The sequence below is a fragment of the Solanum tuberosum genome, unplaced genomic scaffold (assembly GCF_000226075.1).
Source record: "Solanum tuberosum cultivar DM 1-3 516 R44 unplaced genomic scaffold, SolTub_3.0 scf00055, whole genome shotgun sequence".
In the NCBI taxonomy this organism is placed as follows: domain Eukaryota; kingdom Viridiplantae; phylum Streptophyta; class Magnoliopsida; order Solanales; family Solanaceae; genus Solanum; species Solanum tuberosum.
In genome coordinates, this window is record NW_006238981.1 from 328,008 (window position 1) to 341,752 (window position 13,745).

Here is a 13,745-nt window from a genome sequence, read left to right on the forward strand (position 1 = left end):
GGATCCCCCCCTCCCACCCCAAATTACACTTGGAATATCATAAAACTAAAAAAAAGTGACATATCCTCTATGTCTAAGAATTTCATATTTAATTTGCATGGGCATATTTTGTATTATAGACTAGTGACTAATCCCATTAGGCAAATCCTATTAGGATAACAAAATAAAGAAGCTTGTGCTCAAAGAACACCATCCTTTTTGTCCTCTCTCTATTCTCTTTTTTTCAAATTTTATTTATTTCTTTTGTTAAAAAATAAATAAAAATTGATTCCTCCAAAGCAAAGAAGCAAAGCATCTATTCTTACACATCACCTGTAAGTATGCCAACTTTCCTTTGCTTACAATTAAGACCTTGCCTTCTTTTATTTCAAAACATTATATTAAAATTATTTTTTCTACATATCTTTCTGTGCAAATGCATGCTGAAAGTTTGGAATCTCTGTTTACTTTCACATATCAAATGTATATAGTGTCAATATCATACTACAACAGTTTCATTATATATAATCTTTAATCAAATTTGGGATTTTTTGGGATTTCAATTCTTTGTATGTTTCAAATTCTTTTGAACAAAAAGAAGAACATTCTTTAGTGTTGTGTTTTTTCTGGACCCTTTGGGGAATTTTGTTGTGATACAATGAGTTTTCTAACAGGAGCACCGAAAAATTCATGGCAACCAGCTATGACAGTTGATACAACAACATCAAATTACTGGTTGAATTGGAGGGTTACATTGTGTTCCATTTGGATTTTTGCTTCAATGGTTTTTGCATCTATTCTCATAACAAAGTATGAAGGACCTCACGGTTCGAGAAATAGGAGGAGAGAAGAGGAGAAAGACTCTCCTGGACTTTTGTATGAAGATGAAGTTTGGAAACCATGTCTTAAAACTATACATCCTGGTTGGCTTCTTGGATATAGAGTCGTCGCGTTTTTAATCCTCTTGTTATTGTTAATCATGAATGTTGTTGTTGATGGAGGGGAACTCTTTTACTATTATACACAGTAAGTATGTTTATACAAATGATTATGATTTATGAATCTTGAAAATGTTCTTATGTATTGTATTGGCTACTGAAACAGGTGGACATTCACATTGATCACAATTTATTTTGGGGTAAGTAATAGCACCAACATTGAAGTTGAAGTCAATTTTTCTTTTTTTTTTTGTTCTGTATTTTTTACTCGCGATTTCTTGTTATATGAATTTAGCTTGGATCTGTGCTCTCAATGTATGGATGTTATCAGTATCACAATAAAGTTGATAATGAGAGGCAAGATATTGAGTATAGTTCGCGAAGATTGTCTATGAATGTAGAAAGTAGCACTAGTTCAAATGCTGCAAAACAGGCAATGGGAAATGCAGAACAGAGTTCTCGCCAAATTGCTGATTTCTGGGGATATGTTTTTCAGATAATTTTCCAGGTAAAATCGACGAGTAATCAAAAAGATTCTGTTTTATCCTATGACAACGAATGCACAAGTTTTGCATATTACTAACTTTTGTCTTCCTATTATGTTATGAAAGATGAATGCAGGAGCAGTAACGCTTACTGACTGCGTCTTCTGGTTCATACTTGTTCCATTTCTGACCATAAGGGGTTATAATTTAAACTTTGTAAGTATTCTACATGTACTATTATGACTTTACTGTTATAGTGGATAAAGTTCAGAGATGTTTCGTGTTTCTAATTGATGTTACATTTATGTTGTAGTGGATAATAAACATGCATTCGATCAATGTAGTGTTTCTACTTGGTGATACAGCTCTCAACTCTTTGGTAAGTTGAACCAACTTTTCTCATTTGGTCTCAAAAATCATCTTCATAAGTTGAGTAATTCTTATAATTTTCGATGAATTTCAGCGTTTCCCTTGGTTTCGAATTGGATATTTCTTTCTGTGGACAGCAGTTTATGTTGTTTTTCAATGGGCAGTCCATGCTTGTATGTCAATATGGTAAAAAACACTGTTCTTCCACCAGTTGTATTTAGTACATTTTAAGTTTTATCTGTTTGAAACAACTAATGAATACTGGTCTTATTTTGGAAACAGGTGGCCTTATCCATTTCTTGATCTGTCATCTTCATTTTCTCCTCTGTGGTATGCATTTTGTTTAATGTCTACTGCAAATTTTGATCTATAAGAAACTTATGATTCAAGAAAATGAGCCCCTCTTCTGATTGAAATTTCAGGTATTCATCGGTGGCGGTGATGCACATACCATGCTATGGCATTTTTGTTTTGGTCATGAAGCTCAAACACCATTTGTTAAAGAAATGGTTTCCTCACTCTTATCAGTGTGCAGGATGATGCTAAACAGGGATTTTTATGCCTTAAAGGCAGCTAACTGTCGAGGGAAAATGAGAAAAGATTACAATAAATAGCAGAAAAGGCAACATGAGTTCATTTTTTGAACAATACAACATTGGTATTTGGTCCTTGTTTCCCCAGAAAAGGAAAAAAGGGTAACAAGTAAAGGAAACACAATAGTATTACTTTACGTAGCAAAATAGCAGTAAATATACAAAAAGAGATTAGAGGGATAGAGTTTTGTGTTTGCAAGATATATATGTAGCCTAAATATGAAAAAAAAACCCAGATATCAATAGTTCGTACATATAATTTATTGTTCAATATATATATATATGCAACATGTTTACACTCTCATATCAAATACAATGAACATGCCGACAATGAGAAAGCTGTATAGATAGTGAATGGCTCATTCTTCTGATGAAGATCTCCACTTTTCTAGTGGGTAAGTGGCAATATGTTGGGAAACAAAAAGCATCTTCAGTCAAAACTGAACTGATTAAAGGTGTGGAATGTTACTAATATAACTTTTTCTATTTTATGAGAAACACCAAAAGAAAGCATCAGATAACTCTTTTTCATGCCCCACAAAAGTGAAATTAGTAAACCTCATAAATAAAGCAAGTTACAAGTATATTGATAAGTGTAAATACACACTTCCAGTGTAAAGTTAAATCCTTGCTCATTTCCTTGGTTTTACTCGTGTTATCACATATATGCAGACACCAACTACTCCAACGTCAAAGCCAAAACAAAAGGCATAGACAAAAGATAGAACAAATTCCTCACTGCATAGTGCATACAGTAAAGACCATCATAAGTAGGATAAGTTGCACTCTTCAAATTCATACAAACTAAAGTTATGTCGTGATGTGTTGGCAAAACCAAAGAATGCTGAGCTTCTTGAACTTCACAAAAAGTATAGTTATATCAGAAGTTTTGGCTGTTATAGAAGAAAATGATCACTGAGAGAAGAAAAAATCACCCTTGTTTCTGAAACATTATTACAAAAGAATACAAGTCAAATGAAGGAAAATACCAGAGGATCAAATAAGATGGAGAGACACATACAGAGAAAGAATAGGCAATTCTTACAGGTCTTAGCTAAAGCACAAGCTTCAATTCACACGATTTTCTTGCAACGCAAAATACAAGGATGAATATATGTACAGGTATTCAGAGGTTGGTCAGAGGCAATGAGCCCATTACAATAGCAGTATTCTTATCTTTAGGTCGCTGTTCTCCACCCTCGCTAGACTTCAGTGATCTTACCTAGAAAAAAGCCCCTTACTGAGGTCTGCCTTCTTTCCTGGCAAGGCCAAGGAGAGATTCCCCACACTGCTCTCACTCTGGTTTCCCCTACTTGTATTTCCCTCTAGCTCCGGTTTAAATTGAGTACCACAAGGGCAACTTGATGTCCTCCTAAAGCAATGCTTGTGAAAAACTGATTGACAAGACTTGCATCTTTCAATTTCTTCTTCCTGTTGAAGGACAAACTACATCTTTGAAGGTCTGGCATTTCTTATGCAAGTAAATATTGGAAGTGGACAATTACATCAGTTTAAGTCACAACATTTAGGTCAATAAAATTATTCACCTTTATTAAAAAAGGTCAAACTTTTAGAATTTGAGCTAAATTCTTTTGGAACATGCAGTGCAGAATGGTTGAAAAGTCTGATTAATTAACTTCAACTTCCCAAACAGTATGTTAATAAGAAACAAATATCAATAAATGAAACAAGATAAACCCTGCCAACCTGGAAAGGGAAAATGAGAGAAGAGGGGTCATCACAGGCTTGCCGAGCATTGCAGGGTATACCCACATCACAACATATAAGGCACTGCTCAGCTATATGCTCCAGAATTTTTCTTGATATAGTCTCGACCATAACTGGTAAAGCTGCATTTGAAGTCATATAGCATAGGACCAAAACAAGTCAGTTTTCTCAATAATGTTGCCACATGGAAAACAGGTCAGAACTATTAAAGAAACATCCTTTCCCTGATTTCTCCTAATTCTCTTTTCTATGTTCTGACAAGCAGGAAGTAACATTCATATATTCATTGGAAAGCAACAGTAAATGTAAATTAGAAGGCTCTGCTATGATTTAGAGGGAGAAAGGAGTCGGGACAAAATAAAGAAAAGGGTGCAGTTTAGGAACAATTCTATGGCAACTTGAGCGATTGGAGGCTAAGCTAGTTTATAACTGTAAAATATCAAATAAAATCAACCAAGAGCTACCAATAGTCCTCCCTCATAATCTTCAACAAAAATAAAATGGAAAAGAAATATAGAAGTAAAACAAATCACTAGCAAAGACAAGATCTTCTGGGACTTAAACAACAAAGCACAAGTGTCCAAGCATCATGAGTATAAATTTTCGTTTTGCAGGCTAACCTACAAAGACTCCCTTGGATAGATCTATGAGATCCCTAAGAGAAAAAAAGTCATTGCTTTCAAGAAGATATCTTCTAGATCCAACTCCCCTGTAGATGGATCTTTGGAAGGAGCAGCGAACAAATGGAAGCATAGTTCCTATCCTTTTTCTGATATTTGTGACATGCTGCAGAGCTGGGACCTTTGAGAACAGAAAAGGATTAACTGCACTGACACAAAGCATTGGCTGCAAGAGCAGAAGAATGAAACATAAGTCCTACAGTTATTTCATGTTCTCATAGTGAAAAGGAGCCAGAAGTAAGAATACAGGAGGCTGCAGCCCAGGGGGAGGCAAGAAACGTGAGCATTTCTACAGCTGGGGCTTAATGCCGATTCTCCCAATGACGGCAGCAGGTCATATGTATTACTAACCCTGTCAAAGCGTAGTTATTCATCTTTTCCGGTGCCATTCCATACCTTGACTATTCCACCGGGTACCTTGCTAGGATTAATCCCTAGTCTCCAGGACCTTTATCCCCACTTTCATTGACTACTTACACCCTTGGTTGCAACCTTTTGGATTGTCGAAAGATATTTGGTATGCAAGATGAGGAAACAAGACCAAGTGTCATTAAATTGCTTAATTATATATAGATATACAAAGATACATAATGCATGCCTGTTCAGTCAAAAAGAATGGCAAGAAACAGAGATTTAGTCAAATTTGGTTGGGAAATTTTCTCATTACCTGGTCATAGATAGAGTCCAGATAAGATTTAGCCATCTGAGAAACTGGGTATTGATTAAAGTCCCAAAGATGCAGAATCCTTGCAGGCAAGACAGCCATATCATTTGTATGGCATGAAGAGCAGTACAGCTGACCACTATATTCACAGAAACGAGGTTTTCCCCACCCCATAGTCTGCGCAAATTCCTGTATTCGAGTCTTCCCATCGTCAAAATTTTTGTAGCAACCAGCACAAAAATAATGTTGTTCATCTAGTAACTGTTTATTCGATTTATAAGGTCGTTTATTAACAATGAGGGAAATAGTCTTCCCCAAGCTGGAAACATTCCCTCTGATTCTGCTTCTTAAAGTAGACGGAGACTGAAGTGCATTTGTATCATAAGTTGGAGAATCTGGAAGATCCTTAGACAGAGATAAGAAACACACTACAACATTGAGGGCACCTATAGGAAACCTTGACTGGAGAAGGGAATTTAAACACTCTTGAATAAGAACACTTCGATCAGCAACAACTTTTGGAGAAGCACTTCTGAAAACCTTCCGTGACTCTTGTTCAACAGAGGACCAGACAGGAGGAAGAATCCTTCCTTGATCTGCGAATAACTTTTTCAACCGCCAATAGAGAGCAGAAAATTCACGATACCGTTTTTCAACCTCCCAATTATCTTTGCCACTCCACACTCTTATCCTGTATGCAGTATATTCTCTTACTCCAACTAATCTCTCACTAAGTGAAACATCCCCTATCTTCTGTATTGTATCAATGACCTCCACCCTGTCAAATTTCAGAGGGTTTTGGATTGCAGCATAAGCATCATCAGTACCAGAAGTAGAAGCAGTAGAACCACCATCTCTTGAAGGAAGTGGTATATATGATTGATAAATCTTGTTACCAAAACTGAATCCAACAGATTCACCAGATTCAAGCAATATCTCTTCCATATCATGAACAAGCTCATCATATAATTCATTTAACTCAAGATTCTGTGTCTGCAAAAAGAAAGAGAAAACACAAAGCATCAAAGGAAGGAGCCTTGTTGATATATTTCTTCTGTCGATCTGCATACCACATAAGCATAAGCCAAAGGACCCTGGCTGTCAAACAGAAGGACCATAAGCACAACAGCAGAAGTCACTGGAAAACATTGCTGATTGCACTCAGGAAAGAATCAGTATATGTTCCAAGAGGGACAATGCTCGTGAAAATAAGTGGACCCTCGAGGAGTTCTAACGTAAAGGCATTCCAATATTAATAGTACGTTAAAGTATCAAAAATTCTTTTTTCGATTCCACAGCATATGAATAAGCACTTTATCATTTATGACGCTGAAGTCTTCTTCTTTATCTAAATAAGCTTTTCTTTCAAGTAGCTACAATTTCACGAATCCGATCTTTATCAGTTCTTAATAAGCAATACTTAAGATCTAAGACATTCAACTCACGTGTTCCATTCAACAAGCAGACAGATCATTTTTCATACATTGAACAAGATTAACAAAAACATGTCGCAGTGTTTGCAGATTTGTATATGTAGGATTACAAGAACATTTATTTAGCTTCTGTATTTGGCTACATAAGCAAAGATCGGGTAATTATATACTATTCACCATTTTCTAGTCACTGGCAAAGTTGGAGGTTTAATTGATACACCTCCTGATAAATAAACTACTCAATACAATGTGTTAAATAAGCATAGATTTCAGATAGAGAAGTCAAATTGTTTAATCAAATAATTACTTCATGTGGTGAAAAAGAGAGGTTGTATGTAAAGGAGTCACTCTTAGAGAAACAAAATAACTTCCCATGCTTGCAAATTCACCCTTATGATTTCAGATTTATGGATTTCCAATGGAAGAACCTCAAGAAGTATTTTCACATTCCGTGGCATGCTTCAGCCAGCTCATCGCTGAAGATAAAATCAGGTAAAAGACCTTTACCTAGCAGATAGATATATGTAATGAGTACAAATCAATGTGAAGAGACTATGCTTAGTTACTGTAGTAATATAGGCCACCAATTAAATTTCACAGTTCAAGGAGCTAGGAGATCAGCAAAACCAAAACAAGCAAAAGATGCCAATTTTTATCTGTTTGACGGAAAACATGGTACATATTTGTAAACTTCACCAAGAATATCTAAAATATATAAGCTTGCGATATCCTTATATATATTTGTCAATACTTTACCTTAGATGGAAGATGATATTCAGAGCAACCAACTGAAAGGAGGTACTTTTAGCATTTGTATTATCATTAGTCACTGATGCTAATGATGTAGATGGACTTTGGCCTGCAGATAGTTCTAACTTTACATCTTTGGAAGGTTCTGTAGATGAATGATATTCGTTTTGATCAGGATGAGATAAAGGGTCCAATAGTAAGCTTCTGTATTTTAGCTCCACTACTCCGGAAACAAGATCATCATGGATATGAATTAATTTCTCATCATAGGCACCTTCACCGCCTTCAATTTTTAGATCCTCTTTGATTGGAACTTCATTTATTTGTATTTGAATTTGATTTAGAGCCCGTTTGGATTGACTTAAAAAAATTGCTTTTAAATTAAAAATACAAAATCAAACTGAAATGACTTTTAAATTAAAAAATAAAAAGTAGGGGAGACCTATTTTTGGTTTCTGATTTATTTTAAGTCATTTTTTATTTATTTTAAGTCATTTTTTAACCTGTCAAACACTTCGTAACTTATTTTTAGTCATTTTTGACTTATTTTAAGTTATTTTTTATATTTGTCAAACACTTTCAGAAGTCAAAAAACTGACTTAAAAAGTAGGTTTGATCAACTTTTAAGCCAATCCAAACGGGCTCTTAAAATGAAAACGAGCTATGTGGACGTCAAGTTAAAATATTTCAGACATTAATAAAAATGATTGAAAATTTTAATTGGCTTAGAAATCTGAATATGTTATGTTATTTATTTATACAAAGAAAAATAATGAAACTCTCTCCTTACATCCTCAATTGTTTATTTGAATAAAAAAATAAATTAAAAAAAATATTTGAATTTATTATGAGAAAAATTTACATTATAATAAGTAAAATCATAATGTGAATAAGACTATGAGATCATATAACTAAAATATTAAAAAGATATAATTAAAAAACCTAAAATTTTGATTATTAATTAAAGACTTAAGTCATCGCCGGCCCCTTAAAGTTGTCCGCATAATTCAGTTAGACACCTTATCTAAGTCTTGTTCCAATTGAACGCCATCATTAGTTAAAATATATACCTATTGTACATTTTCTGACAATCAACTAAAAATAGAGAGTGAGTGACATACACTCGAATGATGTGGCATAATAACCAATAAAAAAAAAGACATGTGGCATCATCCATAATAACAATTAAAAATATAAATTAGAAAGAAAAATAAAATAAAACTACATTTTTAGCCCAACAAAAAAAATAGAAGAGAAAAAGAACCTTTCTTCCCCATTTCTTCTTTGCCATAGCCCTCACCCAACCACATCGCCTCCATACACATAGAGTTGCCGCCGGCTAAATCCACAAACACTCAGATAATCATCGTAAATCCACTTTTTTTCTCACAATTTATACAAGGGATTTTTTCCCCACCCATACATCTGCCCCCTCTCCTTTATTCTAAAACCCATTAACATTGTTGAGCTTCTCCAAATCTCACCTCTTTTTTTTTTCAAACGTCAATTCAAATTCGTATATTTTTTTAATTCCTCTACGTTGTGAGTTCTTTAGGGTTTGAATTCTTTAACAATTTTAAGAAAACAATGTCAGATTTGTGTTAGTCTTGCCGGAAAAAATGGTGTTTCACCGAAATTATTTTTGACACAATTTGATTGTTTTTATTTTGATGAATTTCTCTTCTACAACTTCAAGATACTGACGATATTGAGAATGGCGAAATAATGCTAAAAAGAAAGAATTAAGGGGTATATGGGGAAGGGGTGTGGCAGGGGACGATGGCTTAGGAATTTGGCCGGTAAGAATTCTAGGCAATATGAAATTGAGAAGTTCAATTGGAGGAAGACGACTACCATGAATTTAACTAGCATATTCAGTTTCTCTTTTAAACAAAAAATGAAGGAAAAAATGCGGAATCAAAACGAAGTGTAAAAGATCTTCTAAATTGACCGAAGAAGACGAGTGCTCTGAAGAAGACGATTGTTAAAGTGGTATGGGGTGAGGTTGTTTTCCTTTTCCTTTTTTATTAAGAGATTATTGTTGAACTTAATTATTATTAATTTTAGTTATTTAGTTTATGTATTCAGGTTTCAAAAAATTACAAAATTAACTTTAAAAAAATTCAAAAAATAATATTGGGATCTATTCACGCGCTCAACGACAATGAATTACACTTATCTTGTCACATAAGCATTTTGTGTTTAATGAATATATATTTTGAACAATTTAAGTGTTCAATTGGTACAAGTCCTAGTTGAGGTGTGTAAGTGAATCATACAGACAACTTTAAGGGGTCACCTATGACTTAAGCCTTAATTAAATTAGAATAAAGATAATGTGATGATTTTTAGATTTTTTTTTTAAAAATTCTGGAAAAACAACAATATCCTTTCTAAATATAATAATTATAATTTTTTTATTAATATAAACCGTGCATCGTGCAGGGTACGCATAATAATAATAATAATAATAATATATATTATATCAATCTCCAAGTATGCTCCACGAAATTGTATTAAAAAATTATTTAAAATGGAGAATGTCCTAATAAAATTCATTGCAGTGTTGATAATAATAATTAAAACATACCATTTATATTAGCTCAACGTGATGTGTTCTTAATGTCACATCCCATCAAAACAACAACCATGTAATATAAATTGAAAAAGACGTGCACAATTTTTCACTTGTTTCCTCGTACTTTCCTTTTTCTACACGAGATAAAAATCCCACGATTAAACGATTACTTTTTTAGTATTCCTTTATGTTAAATACCTCATTACACTAAACATTTTCCCCAACAAATTACCAAAATCCCCTCTAATTATAGCTATGGTTCCAACTTCCAACTCCTCAAAGTGATCTACCTCTTAATGAGAATGACTCACATTAATGAAGCTAGTGCTCTAAACATTCCTTATTTACCCCAAAGAAATCAATTACTTCCAAGAAATACTAATATTCTTCGTCCGTCACAGTGCATAGGCAAGAAATACAGAGGCGTACGACGTCGTCCGTGGGGAAATACGTTGCGGTAATTAGTGATTCGGCTAGACATGGTGCGAGAGTATGACTAGGTACGTTTGAAACTGCTGAAGAAGAAGCTGCGTTAGCTTATGATAGGGCGGCTTTTAGAATGCGAGGTGCCAAGGCACTACTTAAGTTTGTGCTCAAATAGTTACACTACGAATAATAATTCAAATTCAAATTCAAGTTTAAACGAAGTTTCAAGTGGAACGAATGATGTATTTGAATCAAAAATTTCGAAGGAGCTTTCTCCAGATGTTAAAACACAGCTGTGCATGGAGAATTTCTTGGCGCTCTAAGCGATTAATCTGTTACCACGTAGGGCATATTATAATACGAATCAACTGAGCTACTGGAATTTCACTGTTGTACTTATACTATGTTCTTGTCTTTTCTCTTATTTTCTTTTGGATTGTTTGCAGCGATGCACGCTATAATCTTGTGTAAAAAGTTTTCTTAGGATACTTAGTAGTTAGTATGTTTATAAGTTGTAATATACACATTCTATTTTCTATTTTTTTTTCCCTCTCAAAATGCAAATCAAGATATATTACTTATGATAAACAGTATAAGGAAAAAGTTTTCTATTTGATTCGGTAATCTATATCTATTAGAAAAGTGACAACGCCTACGTGTCAACGCCACAATTAATCTCTAATTTTTAACTTTTAAATTATCAATTAATTAAATATAATTAATTTGTTTTTTAATAAGGAAAAGAAGTTACTATTTTTTAGAAGATAAGTTAAGAGTTTAAATTAATAAAAAATGTTTTTTTTTTTTTAAAACATGTTAGGTTTAATGGGTTTCACAAACACATCTTTTGCTATATTTTCAGCGCTAATATTCAAAAGGGCATATTTTCCTCCATTGATAAATTTTCAGCGCTAATATTCAAAAGGGCATATTTTCACTATTGATAATCAGCTCATACAAACAAAGCATACAACAATATTTAACTAGTACCACCCTTGATCTGAAAACTTAAAAAATCAATTAGTTTCTTGTCAAAAAACATCTTTTGGTAAAACCAAAGTAAAATATTTTGAGGGTAAAGATAAACAAAAGGTATATTCCAATATTTTCATGCTCCTTCAGTTTTCAACTCCGCACATGCAAAATGTTTTTAATAACATAATATTCGACTTCTCTTTTGGTCAAGTTTGTCAAAGAAACATAAATATAGTACTCCCTTCACTTCAGTTTATTTGATTTTGATTTGATACCAAAATTATAAAAAGTAAATAGCAAGACTTTTTGAATGTTACGATGTTAAGTTTAAACAAAATATAGAATGTATCAAAATATTCTTTAATTTTGTGGTCGGATAAAAATTTAAAACTAAAAGAGTTCTCAAAAAATAATTCTATTTTAAACCAACTAAAAAAAAATAAAGCAAACATATTAAAATAAAGTGAGTATATAGACGAGAGACAGTTGCTCGGATGGTAAGCACCCCTCACTTCTAATTCGAAAGTTGCAAGTTCGAGTCACCAACGGAGCAAAAAGGGTGGGAGCTCCTAGGGAGGGTTAAGAAAAAAAAGTGAGTATATAATATGCATTATTTAGTAGAGATAATAACTCAAAACTAATTTAAGTTTTATTAAGAGATTTTTTGTTCAAGATTTATCAAATCACCTAAAATAATATCCACAAGTAAATATTAATAAGACTGAGATTTGTAATTTTAAAATTTCACAATTAAACTCATTGATCATGATCGTTACACTAATAACTAAAGGTATATATATATAACTTCAACCCTTTTTGCTTCTTTTGTGACTCGAACTCACAATCTTTAAATTGAAAGTGAGAGTGTTTATCATCCGAGCAACTCTCTCATCAGTGTGTATATACATAAAACTTAAATATTGAGTTGAGATTAAGAAAAAATTGCCTGTTGTTGAAGGGAAAAGATGTGACCAACACAGCCATAGACAGGGTCTCTTAACTCTAGCAAGTGCCTCATAACAAAGTGTAACAACAGTTTCAAGACGTTTATTTGGTGGAATAGTAAGCAATAGTTATGATGCATTACTAGCACCAAACACCTTATGGACAGCAGCAAAATGAGCCATGCCTTGTTCTGAGTCAAAATAAGGTGCAAATATGCAACCTTTCACACATTTTCTTCTAAGAAACTTGCATGCACCACAAGGCCCAGTACCACTACCATTGCTCATATTTTGTTATTAATTAGTGTGAGTGTTTCAAATTTTAATTGTGGGGTATGTGGAATGATGAAGAAGAAGAGTTAAAAGATATTTATTTATAATTGTATAAAAAGGTAGGTAGGACTACTGCTTGTTGCTGTTTGTTTGTGGAAGTAGTTTTTAATAGTATATATAAGAAAATGTTAGTATAATCTTTTGGTGGTGGGTCACTTGATAGACAGCTATGCTACCCCTTTCAACCATATTTTATTAAACAAAAGACTTTTGAGGTTGTTCGGTAGTTGATTAGTAGCTAAGTTATTTATGTAAGTATTATATTTTGCGTAAGTAATATTTTAATGATTTGTTTTTTTGATTTTTATTTGATATTAAGTTTTAGAAAGTAAAAACATTTGCAACGGAGGAATATGATGTTTGGTGTTTTTTTTTTTGCTATATATAAAATTCGACACACTTAATACAATATAATTTGATTTGCAATTTTCTCATAACTAGTATCTACATTACTCTAACCAGCTATAAAATGGTTCCTAAGTTATATGCATGGTAAGAAATTGGCTGAAATTTGTTATACTATTTGGTGGATCCATAGGAAAATATAAGATTCATATAATCTTGAAATTATTAAGATACGATTATTGCGATTAGGGGTGTACATGACCGGGTTGGTTCGGATTTTTCAAATATTAAAACCAAACCATTTGTGTAAAAAATTTAAATTTATAAACCAAACCAAACTAATAAAATTCGGATTTTTTCGGATTTTTCAACCTCGGGTTGGTTCAGATTTTTCAAATACCAAACCAAACCATTGTGTCGAATTTTTAAAATTTTATAAATCAAACCAAACTAATAAACTTCGGATTTTTTCAATTTTTAGTTTGCATACAAACATATAATTAACTTGTGCTCCAAACATTTCTT

The 13,745-nt window shown here is 33.0% G+C and overlaps 2 protein-coding genes across 2 annotated transcripts; one reads left to right on the top strand and one right to left on the bottom strand.

Moving 5' to 3' along the window:
- The first annotated feature begins 369 nt into the window (after positions 1 to 369).
- On the top strand, positions 370 to 3,352 carry LOC102590285 (uncharacterized). The gene is made up of 8 exons (XM_006344345.2): positions 370 to 1,005; positions 1,084 to 1,117; positions 1,213 to 1,425; positions 1,529 to 1,618; positions 1,716 to 1,781; positions 1,866 to 1,957; positions 2,054 to 2,101; positions 2,194 to 3,352. Exons 1-8 carry the CDS (start codon positions 638 to 640, stop codon positions 2,309 to 2,311), a joined length of 1,029 nt encoding a protein of 342 aa, XP_006344407.1. The 5' UTR covers positions 370 to 637; the 3' UTR covers positions 2,312 to 3,352.
- On the bottom strand, positions 3,281 to 7,945 carry LOC102594848 (uncharacterized). The gene is made up of 5 exons (XM_015307379.1): positions 7,626 to 7,945; positions 5,440 to 6,429; positions 4,713 to 4,938; positions 4,072 to 4,214; positions 3,281 to 3,795 (listed from the first exon to the last, which is right to left on the bottom strand). Exons 2-5 carry the CDS (start codon positions 6,379 to 6,381, stop codon positions 3,583 to 3,585), a joined length of 1,524 nt encoding a protein of 507 aa, XP_015162865.1. The 5' UTR covers positions 6,382 to 6,429; positions 7,626 to 7,945; the 3' UTR covers positions 3,281 to 3,582.
- Between the last annotated feature and the right edge of the window lie 5,800 nt (positions 7,946 to 13,745).

Bases quoted from the DNA above. Each gene is read 5' to 3' on its own strand.
- LOC102590285 (XM_006344345.2), top strand. From the start codon at position 638: ATGAGTTTTCTAACAGGAGCACCGAAAAATTCATGGCAACCAGCTATG. The intron at 1,782-1,865 runs GTAAGTTGAACC...GATGAATTTCAG, and splicing joins ATACAGCTCTCAACTCTTTG to CGTTTCCCTTGGTTTCGAAT. The intron at 2,102-2,193 runs GTATGCATTTTG...TTGAAATTTCAG, and splicing joins TCTTCATTTTCTCCTCTGTG to GTATTCATCGGTGGCGGTGA.
- LOC102594848 (XM_015307379.1), bottom strand. From the start codon at position 6,381: ATGGAAGAGATATTGCTTGAATCTGGTGAATCTGTTGGATTCAGTTTT. The intron at 4,215-4,712 runs GTTAGCCTGCAA...CTTCAAATGCAG, and splicing joins ATCCAAGGGAGTCTTTGTAG to CTTTACCAGTTATGGTCGAG. The intron at 3,796-4,071 runs GTTGGCAGGGTT...GTCCTTCAACAG, and splicing joins CTCTCATTTTCCCTTTCCAG to GAAGAAGAAATTGAAAGATG.